Source organism: Nestor notabilis, unplaced genomic scaffold (genome assembly GCF_000696875.1).
Source record: "Nestor notabilis isolate BGI_N333 unplaced genomic scaffold, ASM69687v1 scaffold6920, whole genome shotgun sequence".
In the NCBI taxonomy this organism is placed as follows: Eukaryota; Metazoa; Chordata; class Aves; order Psittaciformes; family Psittacidae; genus Nestor; species Nestor notabilis.
Genome location: NW_009909611.1, coordinates 7,339 through 23,474, shown reverse-complemented (window position 1 = coordinate 23,474; position 16,136 = coordinate 7,339). Strand labels below are relative to the sequence as shown.

Genomic DNA, 16,136 nt, shown 5'->3' with positions numbered 1-16,136 from the left:
TGTGTTTAAATTAAATGGGGCTGGCGCCTGGATACTGGAAATATAATCATGCAGAGGAGTGAGCCTGGTGTGGCTTTGGCCCTGGACACCCAACGCCCTCTTGGCCAATTCCTGGCCCCACTTGGGAGTTAGCACAGCCTGGGCACTGTTCTCCATCAGTGCTTTGGAAGCAGACACATTCGTTAGGGTTTGATCATGGTGAAGCTGTGCCAACTGATTTCGACTGGAGAGCAGGACCCAACTCTGAATTAAATAGTCTGAACACAGCATTTCAGATTGGCCTAATCCCAAGCCTTTTAGACAACATAAGTAACATGCTTCCAGCACCACATCAGCAGACTTTTTGGGGAAGAAATAGAAAAAAGTTTGCACAGGGAAGAAAAACATATCTGATTTCAGGAAAGGTTTGAAACAAAAGCAGAAATATTCAGACTGTCAACAGCACAGAAGAAGACTTTTTGCCCCAGCACGCAGAGGCCTGTGCTAATGAAGTGAAGGGATCTGGCAAGATCTGTGAGGAATTCAAATGAAAAGTAGGTAATGAAGCACCTGCATTTGTTGTGGGGTTTTCGTGAGTGATTGTAACATCCCCTGTTGGGTGAGAAATGCATCTCTCAGAGAGGGGTGATTAGCGGGTGTTCTGACAAGTCCTCCTGAACCTGCAGGTTTTGTATCAAAGCTTGCTAGAAAAATCTGGATATTGAGGCCTGTTCTGAACTTCTGAAGGTACACAGATCCCATCTGTGCATAAATATTTATGGCTTGGCATTCTTTGCTGATTACAGATATGCTAGGAAAAGAGTTTGTGTGTGTGCTGGGTAGGTGATTTTCTTGCAAGAGAACAGGGGAAACTGCTTGAAAACATTTCCCCAAGACAATTTTTCAGGCAGCTCCAATTTTGCAGGGTGAAACAGGGTAACCTGACACAAATTACTGTTTCTTACTCTCAGGGCAAATTTTTAATCAGAAATTAATCACTGGATTAATAACAAGCTTTGAAATATGCAAGGAGTAGCTTTACAGAGAGTTGCCAGGACATGGTCAAACTTTCCTTGGTTCAAAATGTGAATTTTAAGTCTCACAGACGGAATCTAGTACTTGTGTGAGTTCAATAAGCCTTTCTATCTTTGTTTTAGTGAGGGCAATGAAGAAAGATGGATCCATAGAATGCAAAATACAGGACTGCGAGAAATTTTGGTGGGCTTTTGTGGTTATTGAATATTTGGGTATTGTTTATGACCTGTAAATGACTATATGTTTAAGAGCTGATCCCAAAAACTGTGGTCCTATGAAGTGATGACCTGCTCCAGGAAGTCTGAGCATGCATAATTGTAACTGAAGAGCAACAGAGAGGCCTTTCAAGAGCTCAGTGCCTGACACGTGGTTCAATCCATATCTTCATGAAAAGACAAATGCAGTTTTTCAGGTTCTGTTCTGGAGTTTGTCCTTCTTAACAGTAGGCATGATAGAAGTACTTTAATAAGACACTATTTAAGGTCTGAATTGTCCTCTAGAGACATCTATTTTCTTTGCTTACTGAGGGAGCCTGAGATGCCCATGCTACTGAAGTAGATGCCTTGGTTAGGTGCCCACCTTGGTAGAATGAATGTGAGTTTTCCTGTGCACAGGTATGAGAGGTGCTTTGGGAATTGGCCTGCAGGGTTTGGACAGGACATCTTTAACATAAAATAAAGATGCCCAAGCCCTCCCGCTCTGAGTTGTGCTGGAGCCTCAAAAGGCCCATGAATAGAGGTAGACATGTAAAAAGAAAGACTTACTTGAAAGAAAGCAAAACTAAAGTTAGTGGCATTTACTTGTACCTTTACTGAAGAATAACTAGATGGTGCAGTCATCCCCTCCAGCCACTGTCACTGCAGCTATGCCTCTCTAACATTATGTTGCGTTTGAAATCTAGTGGTTTCGATGCTTGCTGGCTGTAAGGGGTTCACTCAAAAGGCAAGGTGCTATTTTGGTTTCTCATGGGCAGAATTTCAAGGAGATGGAGGACAGCAAATCATGCTGAAACTGAAAGCTCTAGATTTTTCAAATGGTGGGGCTCCAGGGAGCAGGGAAATTGGAGGGATCTCTACTGCACTAATTGTACTGAGAGTGCTTTTGCTGGAAGCAGGGAATACTCGTGCAGAGGGGTGGTTCACCTCATCTAGAAATTCAGAGACATAGTCAGAGAAGTACAGGCTTAACTAGAAGCAATGAGAAATTCAATAGCTTTGCGTTTTGGGGAAGTCTTGTGCTAATCATGGTCCCCTGTGATCCAATGGATGTATCTGGGGTCTAATGGACACTCATCTTGCATGTACAGGATTCAGATATGTGCATGGGACTGCTTTTAAATGTCAGGTATTTGGCAGTCCTGAGTATTCTCTGTGCCTGTAAAAAAGAAAAACAACCCAAACCAATATGTGTGTGTGTGCTTTCAATTTTAAGATATAGGATGTTTAACGAGATCAGAAATAATCAATAAAATGCTCTATTCTGTCTCAGTTTGGGACAAGTGAGATTTATTGCTGCTACATGATTTGAGGGCTAAGGTTCATCAAAGTGTGTAGAGGCTTAGCTTTTATTTTATTTTCCCGTAGCACATGGGCCTTATTTTCTAACATGCACCAACCTTTGGGAAGATGTTCAAAAGCACAGTGCCTGTCTCAGCAGAGCACAGCTATGACTTGTGATTCTAAACTTGCAGATGCCCCTGCCAGTCATCCTAATACCAACATCTCTAATAGAGAGCCCCCAGAATGTCACTGCAAGTAAGGTTGGACTGCTGGAGCAAGTCCAGAGGAGGGCCACGAGGATGATAAGGGGGTTGGAGCACCTCCCGTATGAAGACAGGCTGAGAAAGTTGGGGCTGTTCAGCCTGGAGAAGAGAAGACTGTGTGGAGACCTCAGAGCAGCCTTCCAATATCTGAAGGGGGCCTACAAGGATGCTGGGGAGGGACTCTTCATTAGGGACTCTAGTGGTAGGACAAGGGGTAATGGCTTTAAACTTAAACAAGGAACTGTAGGTTAGATCTAAGGAAGAAGTTCTTCACAGTGAGGGCGGTGAGGCACTGGAATGGGTTGCCCAAGGAAGTTGTGAATGCTCCAACCCTGGCGGTGTTCAAGGCCAGGCTGGACAGAGCCTTGGGGGACATGGTTTAGTGTGTGGTGTCCCTGCTCATGGCAGGGGGGGTGGGACTAGATGATCTGAAGGGCCTTTCCAACCCAAACTATTCTGATTCTATGTTGCTGTAGTGGTGAAACCTGAAGTTGTTCTCTGCTAGTGTAGATGTAGTCTGGCATTTAGAACTAGTTTAGATGGTTGCCAGTAGGAAGTCTGGATACAGCCACCCTGTTTTACAGACTAAAACAGTTAATGAGAATGGCTGTGCACTGTCACATGCCAGTTGGCATCAGCACCAGAGAACTTATTTAACTTATGTGGGCCAGCATAGCTGGAGACACACAGCCAAAGCACACCGAAGCCTAGGACCAAGCCCTGAACACCCAGAGAACTTCGATCTCCAGGGTACTTTTCAGGATCATTAAAAAATTGCACACAAATCCAATTATTTCTCAGGTACTATGCTGGTTTGATTTAGACCCATTAAGTATAATTACTGGGTAGGCTGTAGGAACACATAATTAGACGGAATTGACATGCTATTTAATTGGCCTAACATGAATTCCCTCTAGCTGAAATCTGGATTCACCAATATTATTCAAACAATTCAGTGTTGGTTCATCCCCTTCACTTCAGAGACAGAGAAATGTGTAAGATCGTGTGTTACTGTACACTAGGAAATTTTTGTGTCAGACCTTCTGGAGGGGCTGTATGGTCTAATCCTGGCTGGGGCTGCCCAAATCATGCTGAAGAAATAACTTCACCTCTCTGCAGCCCAGTGATACTATTGCAGCTGATTTTACTGGGGCTGGTTGCTGCTCCAGGCTATTGAAGAACCAGTGATTGATCTGCCTCTGCACATCTGTTTGCCCATGGTGGCTTTCTGGTCTTTTGGTTATTTTTTGGCCTTGCTATTTCAAAAAGTGCCAATGCTCCTGAGCACAATGGAGACATAAATGCTTATCTTTCTTTGCAAAGGGATTACTTAGGATGAGGTGTGTTGTTTGAGTGGTCATTTGCTGGCACTTGCTTTTGTGGCTTCCGCTGTAGTCCCCCTCACAGTGCTTTTCTCTTGTCTCCTCCTCTGCCATTGGCACTCTGTCCTGGATTCACCATCGCCTTCTCAGCTCTGAACAGCCTAAGCTGCAGCCTCCTGTAAGGCTATAATGATATTTCTCTCTTTCCTACTGGGCAGTTGCTACTTTAGCTTATGATTTGAAGGACTCTGGGAGAGATAATTTCCATCCAGTGTTTTTTATTAATGATTATTATTTTTATTTCATTTTAAAATGCTGTGTCAAGCATCTGGATGTGATAATTGGAGGCTGGTGGGTATGAAACCTCCCTGTATTAATCATCCCAGTGACGTAGCAAAGTGTAAATCCAAACTTTGCTGCTCTCCCTTCTATTCACAAATGTAAGCCTAAAGCCTTTGAAGTTTCGGAAAGCCTGGATTGTGACCTGGGCTCCAATTGCAGCTCAAATCCCTCTGTAACAATACAAAAACATTTTTGTGAAAGGCACATCAAGGCTCTGCGAAATGCATCTGGGAAGGAAACTTGCATTTGTTGGCAAAGGGTGAAGTGCCAAAAGTTTGTGTAGGGGTAGGAGGAGGAAAGGGGGTGAGGGAGGTCACTTTGTTCTAGTTCAGACCCTATAGCTTTGATTTATGGGAAAACTTTTGTGCTGAGAATCGACCTGGCACATGTTTTGAAGAGAGCAGGCAGTCATTCTCTCCACTATAGATTTAATTCTAATCTAAGAGTCCCAGTTAGTTTTTGTGAAATGTCAATGGCTTTTTTCAAACATGGGGAATGCCCATTCTGACGCCCTTGCCAAAATCTTATTTGAGTAACTTTATTTTTCTTAACAGCCTTAGGCAACTCTAATTAGAAAGAAACTGACTTTTAAAGTCAAGTAGGAATTAATTCCAATTAGATCATGTTCTGATAAAAATGTCATCATCAAATTTGCACTCTCTCAGACAGTGATGGAGCTGCCATGCTGTGTCCTGAGAGCGTCTGCCTTTTGGTGAGGATGTGTGATTTATTTTGCTAGTGATACTTCAGAACCTGTACAAAGAGCAGAATACCATTACTGATGGCAGAGCTTTTCCAGCTGTCAAAGAACTGCAAAACGATCCTTTGTGTTGGCAGTTCCTATTCGCTGGTGAATGTAAATGTGTCTTATGTATTTTGGGGAATTGGTCAAGTCTGCTCATCAGATTTTGGTTGGATTGGCTGAAAAGTATAGAAAGGACATTTGGAAGGACCACCTAGGTTTGCAGTGGATGCATCTTGTTCACCTTTTAATTTCCCTACAATCCATTCCTTCAATATTGAGTCTAGAGCAGGGTTTGCCATTGGATTTGCTTGGCTGAGGATTACACCTTTTCTGTTAAATTTGGTGACCATGGTGTGAAAAGCCCAGTCTTATCACACATCCTCAAGGCTTTCACTCCCTACACAGGGTTTGCAAAATGCTATGAGGAAGAGTTAGAGGGCTATGGAAAGAACAGAGCTTTTGTGGAAATTTCAGCTGAGGGCAAAGAGGGACCTAAATGTATTCTTGGTCCCTTTAACACTGGTGATTGATTTTAGTGCTGGAATAGATTGGTAATTCAGTAGTTATCAACCCTTTCAGAAAAGCATTAATCTCCTTTGTAAGACAGCTTTATTGGTGGCAGGAGAAGTTCACTGTATTGTTCACTGCATTGCTTTTTGGTGGGCCAGGCTTTAAAAAGCCTCACGATGGAGTGAAGGGTGTTTAATGGGCACATCCTTCTGGCCCAGCCACCGAGGCAACAGAATAAGCCTTTTGCCTCTTACATTCATCAGCTTGCTCGTACTTATCTGTATTATTTCAAAACTGTTAAGATGGTGCAGGGAGTGGAAATTTATAAGGGCAATAAAACCTCAGGCAGCAAACACTGTGGTGATGAAAAGGTGTAAATAAAAGAGCGTTATAAATAACAGAGGACAGATCCATCAGCCTACAATTGGGGTCAGAGAAACTTTAACGCTAACGATTAATATTCTTTTAAGCCGTTGATACAAGAGATTTTCAGGTGCTGTCAAATAGCCCTGTCTCTGTAGCACACTAATCACTTGACTGTCAGGAGTGGGATTAAGAGGAATGTGTGATTTCATTGTCAGCAAATGCAAAGATTATTGTCAGTCCCTACCCCCCGCCCCCCCCAATTTTCTTTCAAACCTCATCAGTGAGCCCCAATTGACATAATAAAGAGCCAGTGAAGACCAGGGTGTTTTTTACTGCTTTCTGCTGGGATCAGGTCTCCAGTATCCAGATGTGAGCCACTAAAGAAATCAAATTCTGAAATCTGCCTCAATTGCATAAACAATAAGCTGTGACTTTTCTAGATTCCCTTTGTCCAATGTTATTTAAGTTTTCTGTGGGGTCTTAGGGAAAAAACAAAGGTAAAAAACCTCCTTTTAAACCACAAATTTTTAGGGCATGGGAGAGATACACCACAGCTGTTCTGTGCTGGGACAGGTGAGTAAATAGCATTAACAGAAGTAACTGTGAGCTTTTGCCCCCACAAACCTCAGGAGATCCAGCCCATCCTTAGGCACTGCGGGCACTTGTGATACCTTCCTGTGTTGATGGTGGAGCCTGTGTTGTGGATGGTGCTTCAGGTGTCATGGGTGGCTTTGGCTGCTGCCAGAGACCAAGTGGTCTGAAACCATTTCCCCAGAAGAATAAGGGCATGTCCTTGGGGCAATTAGCCAGATAAACAGAGAAACCACGTTTCTAAAAACAAAACCCATAAATCTAAATCTCAGCACAGTCCGACTGCTGTAGAGGTTCGCAAGCTCTGAATGATAGATTTCAAGATTTTCTGGCATACTGATCAAGAACTGTGAGAAGAAAAGCATATCCAAGAAACAATATGCTGATAAACCAAACTGAGATGCTACAAAGGCTTACTTCTGTGGAATTTTGGATCTACAGTTTAAACAATGTGTACAGACCTCACAGAACAGGGAAGTAAACTTATACAGTGCTTCTGCAGGAGGTCCTGTGTATGGACTTATTCAAGACAGAAAACATAGATCAATTGCTCTCCTCAAATAAATGTCTCTTGGAAAAAAAGCAGAGAAGAATAAATCTTCTCTGAAGCAGATGTATGGTAATGAATTCTTTCCAATGCTGTAGGTTTCTGCAATGTTTTTTCAATATCAGTCCTATATTTGGTTTTCAAATTAATTATACATTTTTAACACAGGTATCTGCTGATATTTCCAGCTTGTTATCATACTAATGGTCCATTAAGCTCTTCTCAATCGCACACTTATTTTTCTGACTACTTAAAAGGCACTGGAGGTTGTCACCTAATCATGTCTCTGGGAACTGGGACTTCAAAGCATCCGTGGTGAATTTAGGAGATTTGGTAACTATTTCTCCCAGCTACGTTTTTTATTCTTAGGCAAAGCCATTGAGAGAATACTGTGCATTTATTTAGGACAGTAGTGAACTGGCTTTTAATCTAGTAGACCTCATTTTCCCATATTTTATGCTCTAGGCAGTCACATGGGTTCTATGTAAAAATATCAATCAGGTATCCTTTTAATGTTCCTGTGTCAGAATTATTATTGCCATTATTTTAATTTCTGGAGAAGACCATTTTAATTATCTAAGACTAAATTCTTCCTTTCAGCTATTTTAATAATAGCTTTAAGTAGCATTACTCCAGATTTACACCATCTCTGGAAGAGAAGAACAAAAGTGCCATGAGCAGTGGTACTAATGAAGTCTTTTTCCTTACATATTCAAGAAATTTTTTCCTTAGTGCATCCCTCCCACCTTTTCACTGCAGTAACAAAGGTTTTCACCATGCTTCCTATGTCACCACCTGTGGTGTAGCTAGTCCAGATTTATATTCATGCTAATTATCCAGGCATTAATTACATCCATGCTGGTTGTCTTGTGGGACAGTGCAGCAATTCTAACCAGCTTTGGCACTGATTTGTCTCTTTTCTGTACTTACGTACCAGTTCTTAAAAAATGTATTGAGACTTAACTGCGTTTGTCATCTCAATGTTTCTGACAACCTTCACTGAAATCTAGCCAGCAGGTTCTCAGGTCCTTGAAAGGAGGACTAATAAATAGTGAAGCAGAGGCTCAGGCAGCAGAACACCAGCAAGTCACAGCTGCTTCAGAAATCAGCCCAAATTCATTAATGGAAGAAGTAGGATGAGAGTTAAATTTGTCCCAGGCTCCCAAGTGTTGTGCTTAACTCTCATCTCACAGTTTAGCATATATATTTTGATATTGTTCCCTTTCTCCTCCTTAGATAACCATATACTTCTGTTTCCCCAACAGGAAAGTGCAACTGGGTTCTTCTGAACTCTACTTTGGAAATCAAATGTAGCAGTTAATTTTCAGCACTGCCGGCCTTTGCACAGCAGACTAGAAAAAGACAACTACTTCAGACTAATGAAAGTGACAGTGAGGAAAGGTGCCTTTTAAACATTGCAAATTGGATGGGTGCATGATGAATGTAATTTTAAAGGAATCTGACAAGGTCGTTCGCAAAGAACAATCTTTTTGCTTGTTGAAATGGTTTCAGACCTCTAAAATTTGGCATGCTTGAGTTTTCAGGGTACTCCTGAAGTTAGCAAACTGCTTATTAGGTATAACTCTGGACTGTCACCCAAGCTGTATCTTTCACAGTTTCAGATTAGCTTCTGCAGAAGTAAGCCACGCAGTCCATACCATGGAGGGTAGCAAACTCTTATTTTTAAAAGTGAAATTATGGCTTCTTCACAAAAAGTTTCTCAAGGGGAAGTTGAACAGAAATAGCGTTAAAAGAGATTTCTGTACAGATGTATGAATTTGCGACATTCTGACTTTTGTATGGTCAGATCATATAAATAAAATCAAAATAAAAGGGGATGATGATTCGTTTTAGATCCTGGTTGTTGAGGGAATAACCAGGTAGCCCACAACTTAGGTGTTTGTGGGAGAATCAGAGGAAAGGCTGTAATTGAGGACTCTGGAGACCTTTGTTGTCCTGGAAAGGTTTCCTCCACTCAGTCCTGCCTAAGGGAATGGTGACTTGATTGATACGGATTTATTCAAATCCTGAGATTAATGGTAGGTGAGTAGCATTCACATTAGTAGCAGGTTCCTGAGGATGAGGAGGAAGCTCTCAGGATGTGAGGTACATGTTGTAAGCGAAAGCAAACTGGAAGAAAACAAAAAGCAAAGGGTCACAGCAATGTGCACTGATCTAAAGAGTGGGCATTTGCCACTGTGAGGAATTTCTAATCTACGTTGATCTATTTGCATTCAGGGATTTGGAGGCTAGAATTTGCTTATATCTTCTAAAGTGTAAAAGAGGACACAAAACTCAAATAACAAATGCTTGCTTGAAATGAAAAGTAAATATGCAAACACAAAAATAGAAGTGTGGGGAAAAGGTTTGAAGGGGAGCACTGACTGTAGAATATCCTGTTAATACTCTTACCTTCTTCACAGAAGAGCGTAAGAGTGAAGGAATCAGTGAAAGTTGTCCAAGGGACATTTGTTCTCTCTGCTTTCAGATGTACTTATCTATTTTAATTTTGAGAGGATGGACTTGGATCTCTATACACTCAAAAAAACCCCACAACCTATAAATCTTACAGGTCTTGGGAATTAGCTGATATGGGTGAAAATAAAAATACATAAAATGAGGGTCAGAGGTTACAAAGAATGCTACTGGATAGGTATCTCCAAGATGAGCTGTTCTGTTCTCCAAGATGGGCAGTCCTGTTGCACAGGCACTCTTGTTCAAGGATGCTGCTTAGAGATGCCTATCCTAGTGTTTAATAGGTTTCCTGTCTTGGAGACTCATCTTAGTTTCCTTGGAAGAGATGGTAACAGGTACTCCCCATACTCATCTCTCACATGATTAACAGGAGCACTGAAACAGGCTGCCCAAGCAAGTTGTGGAGTTGCAATACTTGGAGGTGTTAAAAACTTGAATGGACATGGCCCTCAGCATCCTGCTGCTCTCATTGACTCAGGTGTGAACATGGGAGTTAGCCTAGACAGTTGCCAGAGGTTCCTTCTGTCCTCTGGGACTCTGAATTATGGTCTGGAGTGACTACATCCATAGGAAAGTGTTCATGTTTCCATGATTAACCCTTATTTTGGCTTTTCTCTTTGGGATGATTCAAAAAATTGCTATATGGTGACTTTTACAATGTAAATATTCTGCCTAGACATGTGCTGAAATGAGTAACATCTCACCACATCTGAGATCATCATCTTTATTATTTTTTTATGACTTCCAGTGTCTGTAAAAGTTTGCTGAATTTTAGCTTATGACCAAAAGGTTGTGTATTCCACTTGCACCATCTGGCCCACTGTGCATCTCAGCTGTTCAAAATTGCAACCAATCTGTATGTGATAGGTGCAGTAAGAGACACAGACAGAGTGACATGGAGCACTAGAGATGTATTTGCTGTTAACACAGTTCATCTGGAGAGAGTGGCCAAGTGAGAAAGGGAATTGTCCCTATTCCCTTTTACACAGACCAACACTAACCACTACCCAATAGTTAAACATATTCATTTATCAATTAAAGGAGTGCCGTTTGGTTCTGAAGTGGCATCTTGGGTGCAGTCTCATTAATTTAAATTATAAGGTAGATAAGATAGTCTTCTATCCTGAAGTCTAAATCCTGACCTGATAAGGAATTGTGCAAAGCCATCTCTGTTTCCTACAGAATCTCTTTCTTTGATCAGATTCACAATTCTAAGATTTAAATCCTTTAGGATTTTGTAAGGAAGGCAGATTTCTCTTTGCATGTATTTCCAGCCCTTTGATCTGAGAAATAGGGTCAACTATTATGCACTGACTATATGAAGCATGCGTATTTTAATTAGCAAAATTTAATACGTTTTTCCTCAAGTTCTGTTGAAAAATACAATTTTAGGCAAGGTAGACATTTGGCTTTAATGCATTCCATCACTGTGTTAGACACCAAATCTTTTTAGGAGCTTTTATACCTAGGGTGTTGCAGAGATTGAGCCAATTGACATTTAGTATTGAGCTTCCCAATCATGATCATTCAGAAAATTGTCATGGACCAAAAGTGAAAATATTCTCAAGACACTGGGTCAATGTATTTACTACAGGTCAATACTTTAGTATGATTGCAAACATCCTGTAATTACAAAGGGTCTTCTTGTTCACTTTACTGTTTGAGAGAGCCAATTTTTCCATTAGAAACTTCTATAATTGTTTCCCCTTAATTGTTCTAGCTGTGTTATATTCATGTCATATAATGACCTTTAAAAATGTGTCTAGAAAAGCCTGCAGCTGTTCCCTCCTTGGTTTCTCTCTACTGAGTTATAGTTAAGCCAGTGTCTCTGAAAACAGGCAGCAGTAAAAGGCATATTATCCTTAGCAAATATCTTAATCATGGTAAATCTCTGTTGCCCTACAAATGACTGCACGGGGGATTAGAGTTGAGTAAGCCATTTGCTGAATATCACTGCCACCTTTCCTAGGCCATTTAAGCATGTTTAATTTTTCAGGGTGAAACATGAAACCCACTAATACAAATGTTTGCATTTGGACTGAATTATATCCAGACTGTAACAGTTATAGCAGGCTTAGGACCAGATTGTGATTGATCTGTAGGAGGCCAGTTCTTCTTGGGAGGGTGAGAGAGGAAAATGCAGATTTGTTCCCAGTCCCAGCTCTCTTATGTCACTTACACTGCCTTGGTTCTTTTCAATATTTATATAAGGCTATTATGGGTTGAAGTACCAGTAAATATATGGATGATGCTTAGCTCTGTATTTTTTTTTTTTTTTACATCAATCACAGTTCTTACCATTGTCCAATGCCTGTGAGACATCAATGTCTGGCTTTGGTTCATCCTGGCTAAAATGGGGGTGGCAATGCTATGAAGCAGAAAATTCTTTCAGGGACCTGTGTTCTCTGTAACATCATTTTCTATCTGTTTGTTTATCCAGATCTCTATCAGGTTGCCCAGAAACACTGACAGTATATGTTCTCCAGTGATCAAGCTTTAGGGTACCTTTTGGGAGTCTGAAATACTGCTGTATATTTAATTCTTTCTTTTTTCTTCCTTTTCCTTTTAAGAAAGCAGTGTCTTTTACCTGTGCCAGCCCAGGGAACTGCAGCCCTTACCAGTTTGGCCTTAGTCAGAGCCTTGGGAACTGGCAGCTCCAATAGGTGTTTCCTAGAGAAGCATTTAGTGATCATGAGGTGGCATCTGTTTCGGGTGGCACAGCCCTCTTACTCCACACTGCAGTGTGCCAGCAGCACATGACCCATAAAGTGCACTGTTTCCTACGGAGTGTGCACTCAGATTCACCTCCCCGGTCTGGTATCTTGAGCCGTCCATCAGGCAGTTTCCCCCATGAGCTCTGAACATGACTTCCCAGAGTGGTCTCAAGGGTAAGAACTGCAAATGTGAGAGGCAGAGTTTTGTTGCTGACTGTCTCATGACTGCTGGACTGACTTGCAACAGAAATGTATCTCTGCATCCCAGTGTTAAACACTGTGTTTAAAACCCAATCAAGTTTCCAAATGTCAAGTCCTGACTTTGAATGGTCAACAGAGTTTAATAAATACTCTAAGGACCTTATATGGGTCCACACAAACATATGGTTAAGCAACCAGTTATACTTGTTAACTGGGAGATGTAGCTAATAATAAAGAAAGAAGAGAAAATTTAAGTTAGTGCCTTGTAAGAAATAAGACCTTCACAGAGGACCCGGTGTTTGTTCATTAGAGACTTCAAAATTGATCTTTTCCTAAAGTTAATAAACCATTTCATATTTCAAACACTTCGGCCAGTCACAAGTACTCTCCCTTTCCATGATAGTTTAACATTGACTATGTATAGCTCGTCCTATTGCAGAGTTTTGTGCTTTTGTGTTTTTGTTAAGTTTTACACTGTATAGTTAAGTTAAAGCTCTGATCCCATGTCCCTCACAGAAGAAACAAAAATCCTATGGGAGACAATTTTAGGTGAAGATGATAACTTTCAGTGTGTTCAGTGTGTTATTCAAATGCTTTCATGGTGATTGTGGATGGAATACCTAGATACGTAGATAAAATGATGATTGGTTCTTCACAGCTGTGTGAGGTTCATCTCTCCCTCTCTTTCAACATCAACTCTGATGATGAAAAGAGTTTCTATTCCCGACTACGGTTACTGTTTTACAAGCTCAGCTGGTCATGGGTTTACCCTATAGGTATTGCGCAAGGATGTGTGTTCTTCACACAGATTCTCCCATGAATGAGTTAGGTTTCATCCACAGGATGGGTGAAAAAGTGTTTTCCCATGCAATAAATATTTTAGAGGTTTGAAAGTTTCCCTGTAGTGAGATAAAACCAGGATATTTCAGAGGTTTTTCTAAACAGGTAATAAGCTATTTTGAGGGAGTTATTTTTTGGCTTTGAGTAGGAATGTCCATGTTGATCTTGAGGAGCCATTTGTTCTCAGGTGGTCTTTTTTGAATCAGCATGTGCCTTTTTTGGTATAATATGTGTTCTCTCCACACAGTTTCTTCTGAAAAAAATCTAATCTAGTGTAGAAATTAGCCCTGCATTGAGCATGGGTTAAACCAGATGACCTCCTGAGGAGACTTCCAACCGAAATTCTTTTATGATTCAACTTTGGTGGAAAACTCCTCAACATCTCCAATAAGGAAAAATGATTCTTGAACCTATAGTTACAATGCAGTCAAAAATGTCACATGAAGTGCTAGCTGCCGTGATGTAAAGACTTAAGTATTAAACTATAAAGTAATAAATAGTATTCTCAGTTGCTGAGTAGCTGAATGCATGTGGACTTATGTCTAAGTCCTCTTATATATGTGTGTGTGATATTAGGCATAGAGAACCAGTGACAGGGAGAGACAAAAGTTGTGTCTATGCTAGTAAATGACACAAGGCCAGGGGCAGCCCCAGGCATTGGCTGATGGTTATCTACGCTGTTTGGACATTAGTGTACTCTGTGGCACAATTTTGACTTGGTACGGCTGGAAGCATTTTAGATGAAACAGCTGATCATGCTTGGGAGGTTACCATGGGTCAGGGACCCTTCCCATTAAACAATTTGGATGCCATTATAGCTATATTTCTAAAGGTAACACTATCAAATGGAAGGTCATTCTACAGAGGCTGGGGAAGCTGAATTTGTATTCCTGACTGTGCCCTGTGTTGGCTGGGGTGACCGTAGACATACCACTTCAGTTTTCTTAGTCTCTTTCTTTCGTAGTTGTAGATGTCCAACTGGCAAGACTCAGCTCTTCAGAATAGTGTTTGTCTTCTGTGGTGTGTTGATGGACATACATGGAGAGGGCCTGTTCTAGGCTGGGACCTCTAGAGGTTCCCATAATACAAATAATAGTAAGGGAAAGGAATGACATGTGATTTCTTATGAAATAATTTCCCAGTCTCCTTGACAGGTTTAAACTGAGTGACTGTTCTGTGTGCACCAGCCTTACAAAAGCAGGAGTGTATTTTGCATTCTTGGGCTGATCATCTCAAGAAGGATTTGGGGAGCAGCTTTGCATATCTGTATTTGCAACAAAAGGCAAAAGCAGCTTCCAGCTTTAACATATTTAGTGTATCTCCTATTGAATCTGCCAAAGGAGAGCAGCTGTGAAAAAAACCTATCAAGCATAATTATGACCTGCTGTGATGTAGAATAAATGCTTTGCACATAAAGGGCTGATCCGTGGATGAGAAAGGTGTCTAAGTATGGGCTTTTACCTTCCCCTGCCGCAGGCTTATAATATCACTGGGTGGAAATCACTCAATTACCATGCCTCAGTTATTTGTCTGCAAAAAGAAATTATTGGCTATTTACTGGAACTCACACATGCTAAGTTAAAATATGTTCATTAAATGTGATGATAATGCCAGAGAGAGAATGCATAATGTATATGATCAGTGCTACTCCAGCAAATGCGGTTGTAAGGCTGGGATTGTCCTGGCAGCTGATGTGCACCCCGGGCTTATGCCCAAAATCTCTGCTGCCTCTGACAAGCTCACAGCATGGGGAGGTGAAGTGCTGAGTGTCTACCTCTGGATCTGCTAAGTAATTGTTTGTTTCATTCCAGATGAATACAAGAGTAAAGTAGCCTGTGAAGATGACAAGCTGAGGTTAAGCTGTAAGAAGAGCATGGTGATTGCCATTTACTCTGCTATCTTTGGAAGGACACAAGGAGGCAGCCTGGAGTGCCCATACCAAAACCTAGGGATGCCCATGATAGGTAAGCAGGGGAATAGCTTGACAGTTCACACTGATCTGGGCAGGGTGGTTTCATTTACTGTCTTCATGGTAAAGCTGGCACAGATCCTGATAAGGAAAAGGACTGGGGCATGCAAGCTGCCATGGTGGTGCTACTGATGTGTGGTACTCTGTTAACCAGTGATGAGTTTCATGATGGGCACTGAACTGAGGTTCAGCTAGATACCCTAGCCAAGTTACCAAGTGTTCCAGGGATCGAAGGATTCTGGGTGGAGAAGGAACATAAGCCACACCCCCCCCCAACCTGCTAGAAAGTCTATTACAAGATCTAAAATAGATGTAAAATCCAGAGATACACCAAGCTAGAAAGAGAGATAACTAAAGGCTACCAAAGAATAGATCAGGCACAGATTCTTACCGACCCCCACACTTGTCCAATGACCAGGAGGCCAGCTCCGAGGTGCATTGTGTACAAACAGGGTGGCAGGCACATACTTTTGCAGGCGTCCCCGCGGAGGTAAGGTCAGCCATAAAAGGTAGTTGTATCCACCTCCTTCTCGATCTCTCTTGGACTCCGGGCCTTTTATACGCCAAAAAGTGCTGACTCATCCCGACACAGGAGGCCAGTCTGTACCAGGACGAGTGGCCTTGTTGGCTCTTTGCCATGCACACTCACTCCAGATAATCAGGGTGGTTCACCATGGACCAATTCCAGTGTTATACCCGTCTAATACAAATACATACATGCTTTTTATTTTGATCAGG

General features: G+C 41.5%; 1 protein-coding gene across 1 annotated transcript in view; it reads left to right on the top strand.

Moving 5' to 3' along the window:
* The window catches only part of LOC104404605 (protein eva-1 homolog C-like), a gene marked incomplete at its 3' end in the record, with an annotated part of 82,826 nt that extends 67,433 nt beyond the window's left edge, over positions 1-15,393 (top strand). Inside the window, exon 4 of the mRNA XM_010013105.1 lies at positions 15,241-15,393. Within this exon, the coding sequence (XP_010011407.1) occupies positions 15,241-15,393 (153 nt within the window). The remainder of the gene's footprint in view (positions 1-15,240) is intronic.
* Between the last annotated feature and the right edge of the window lie 743 nt (positions 15,394-16,136).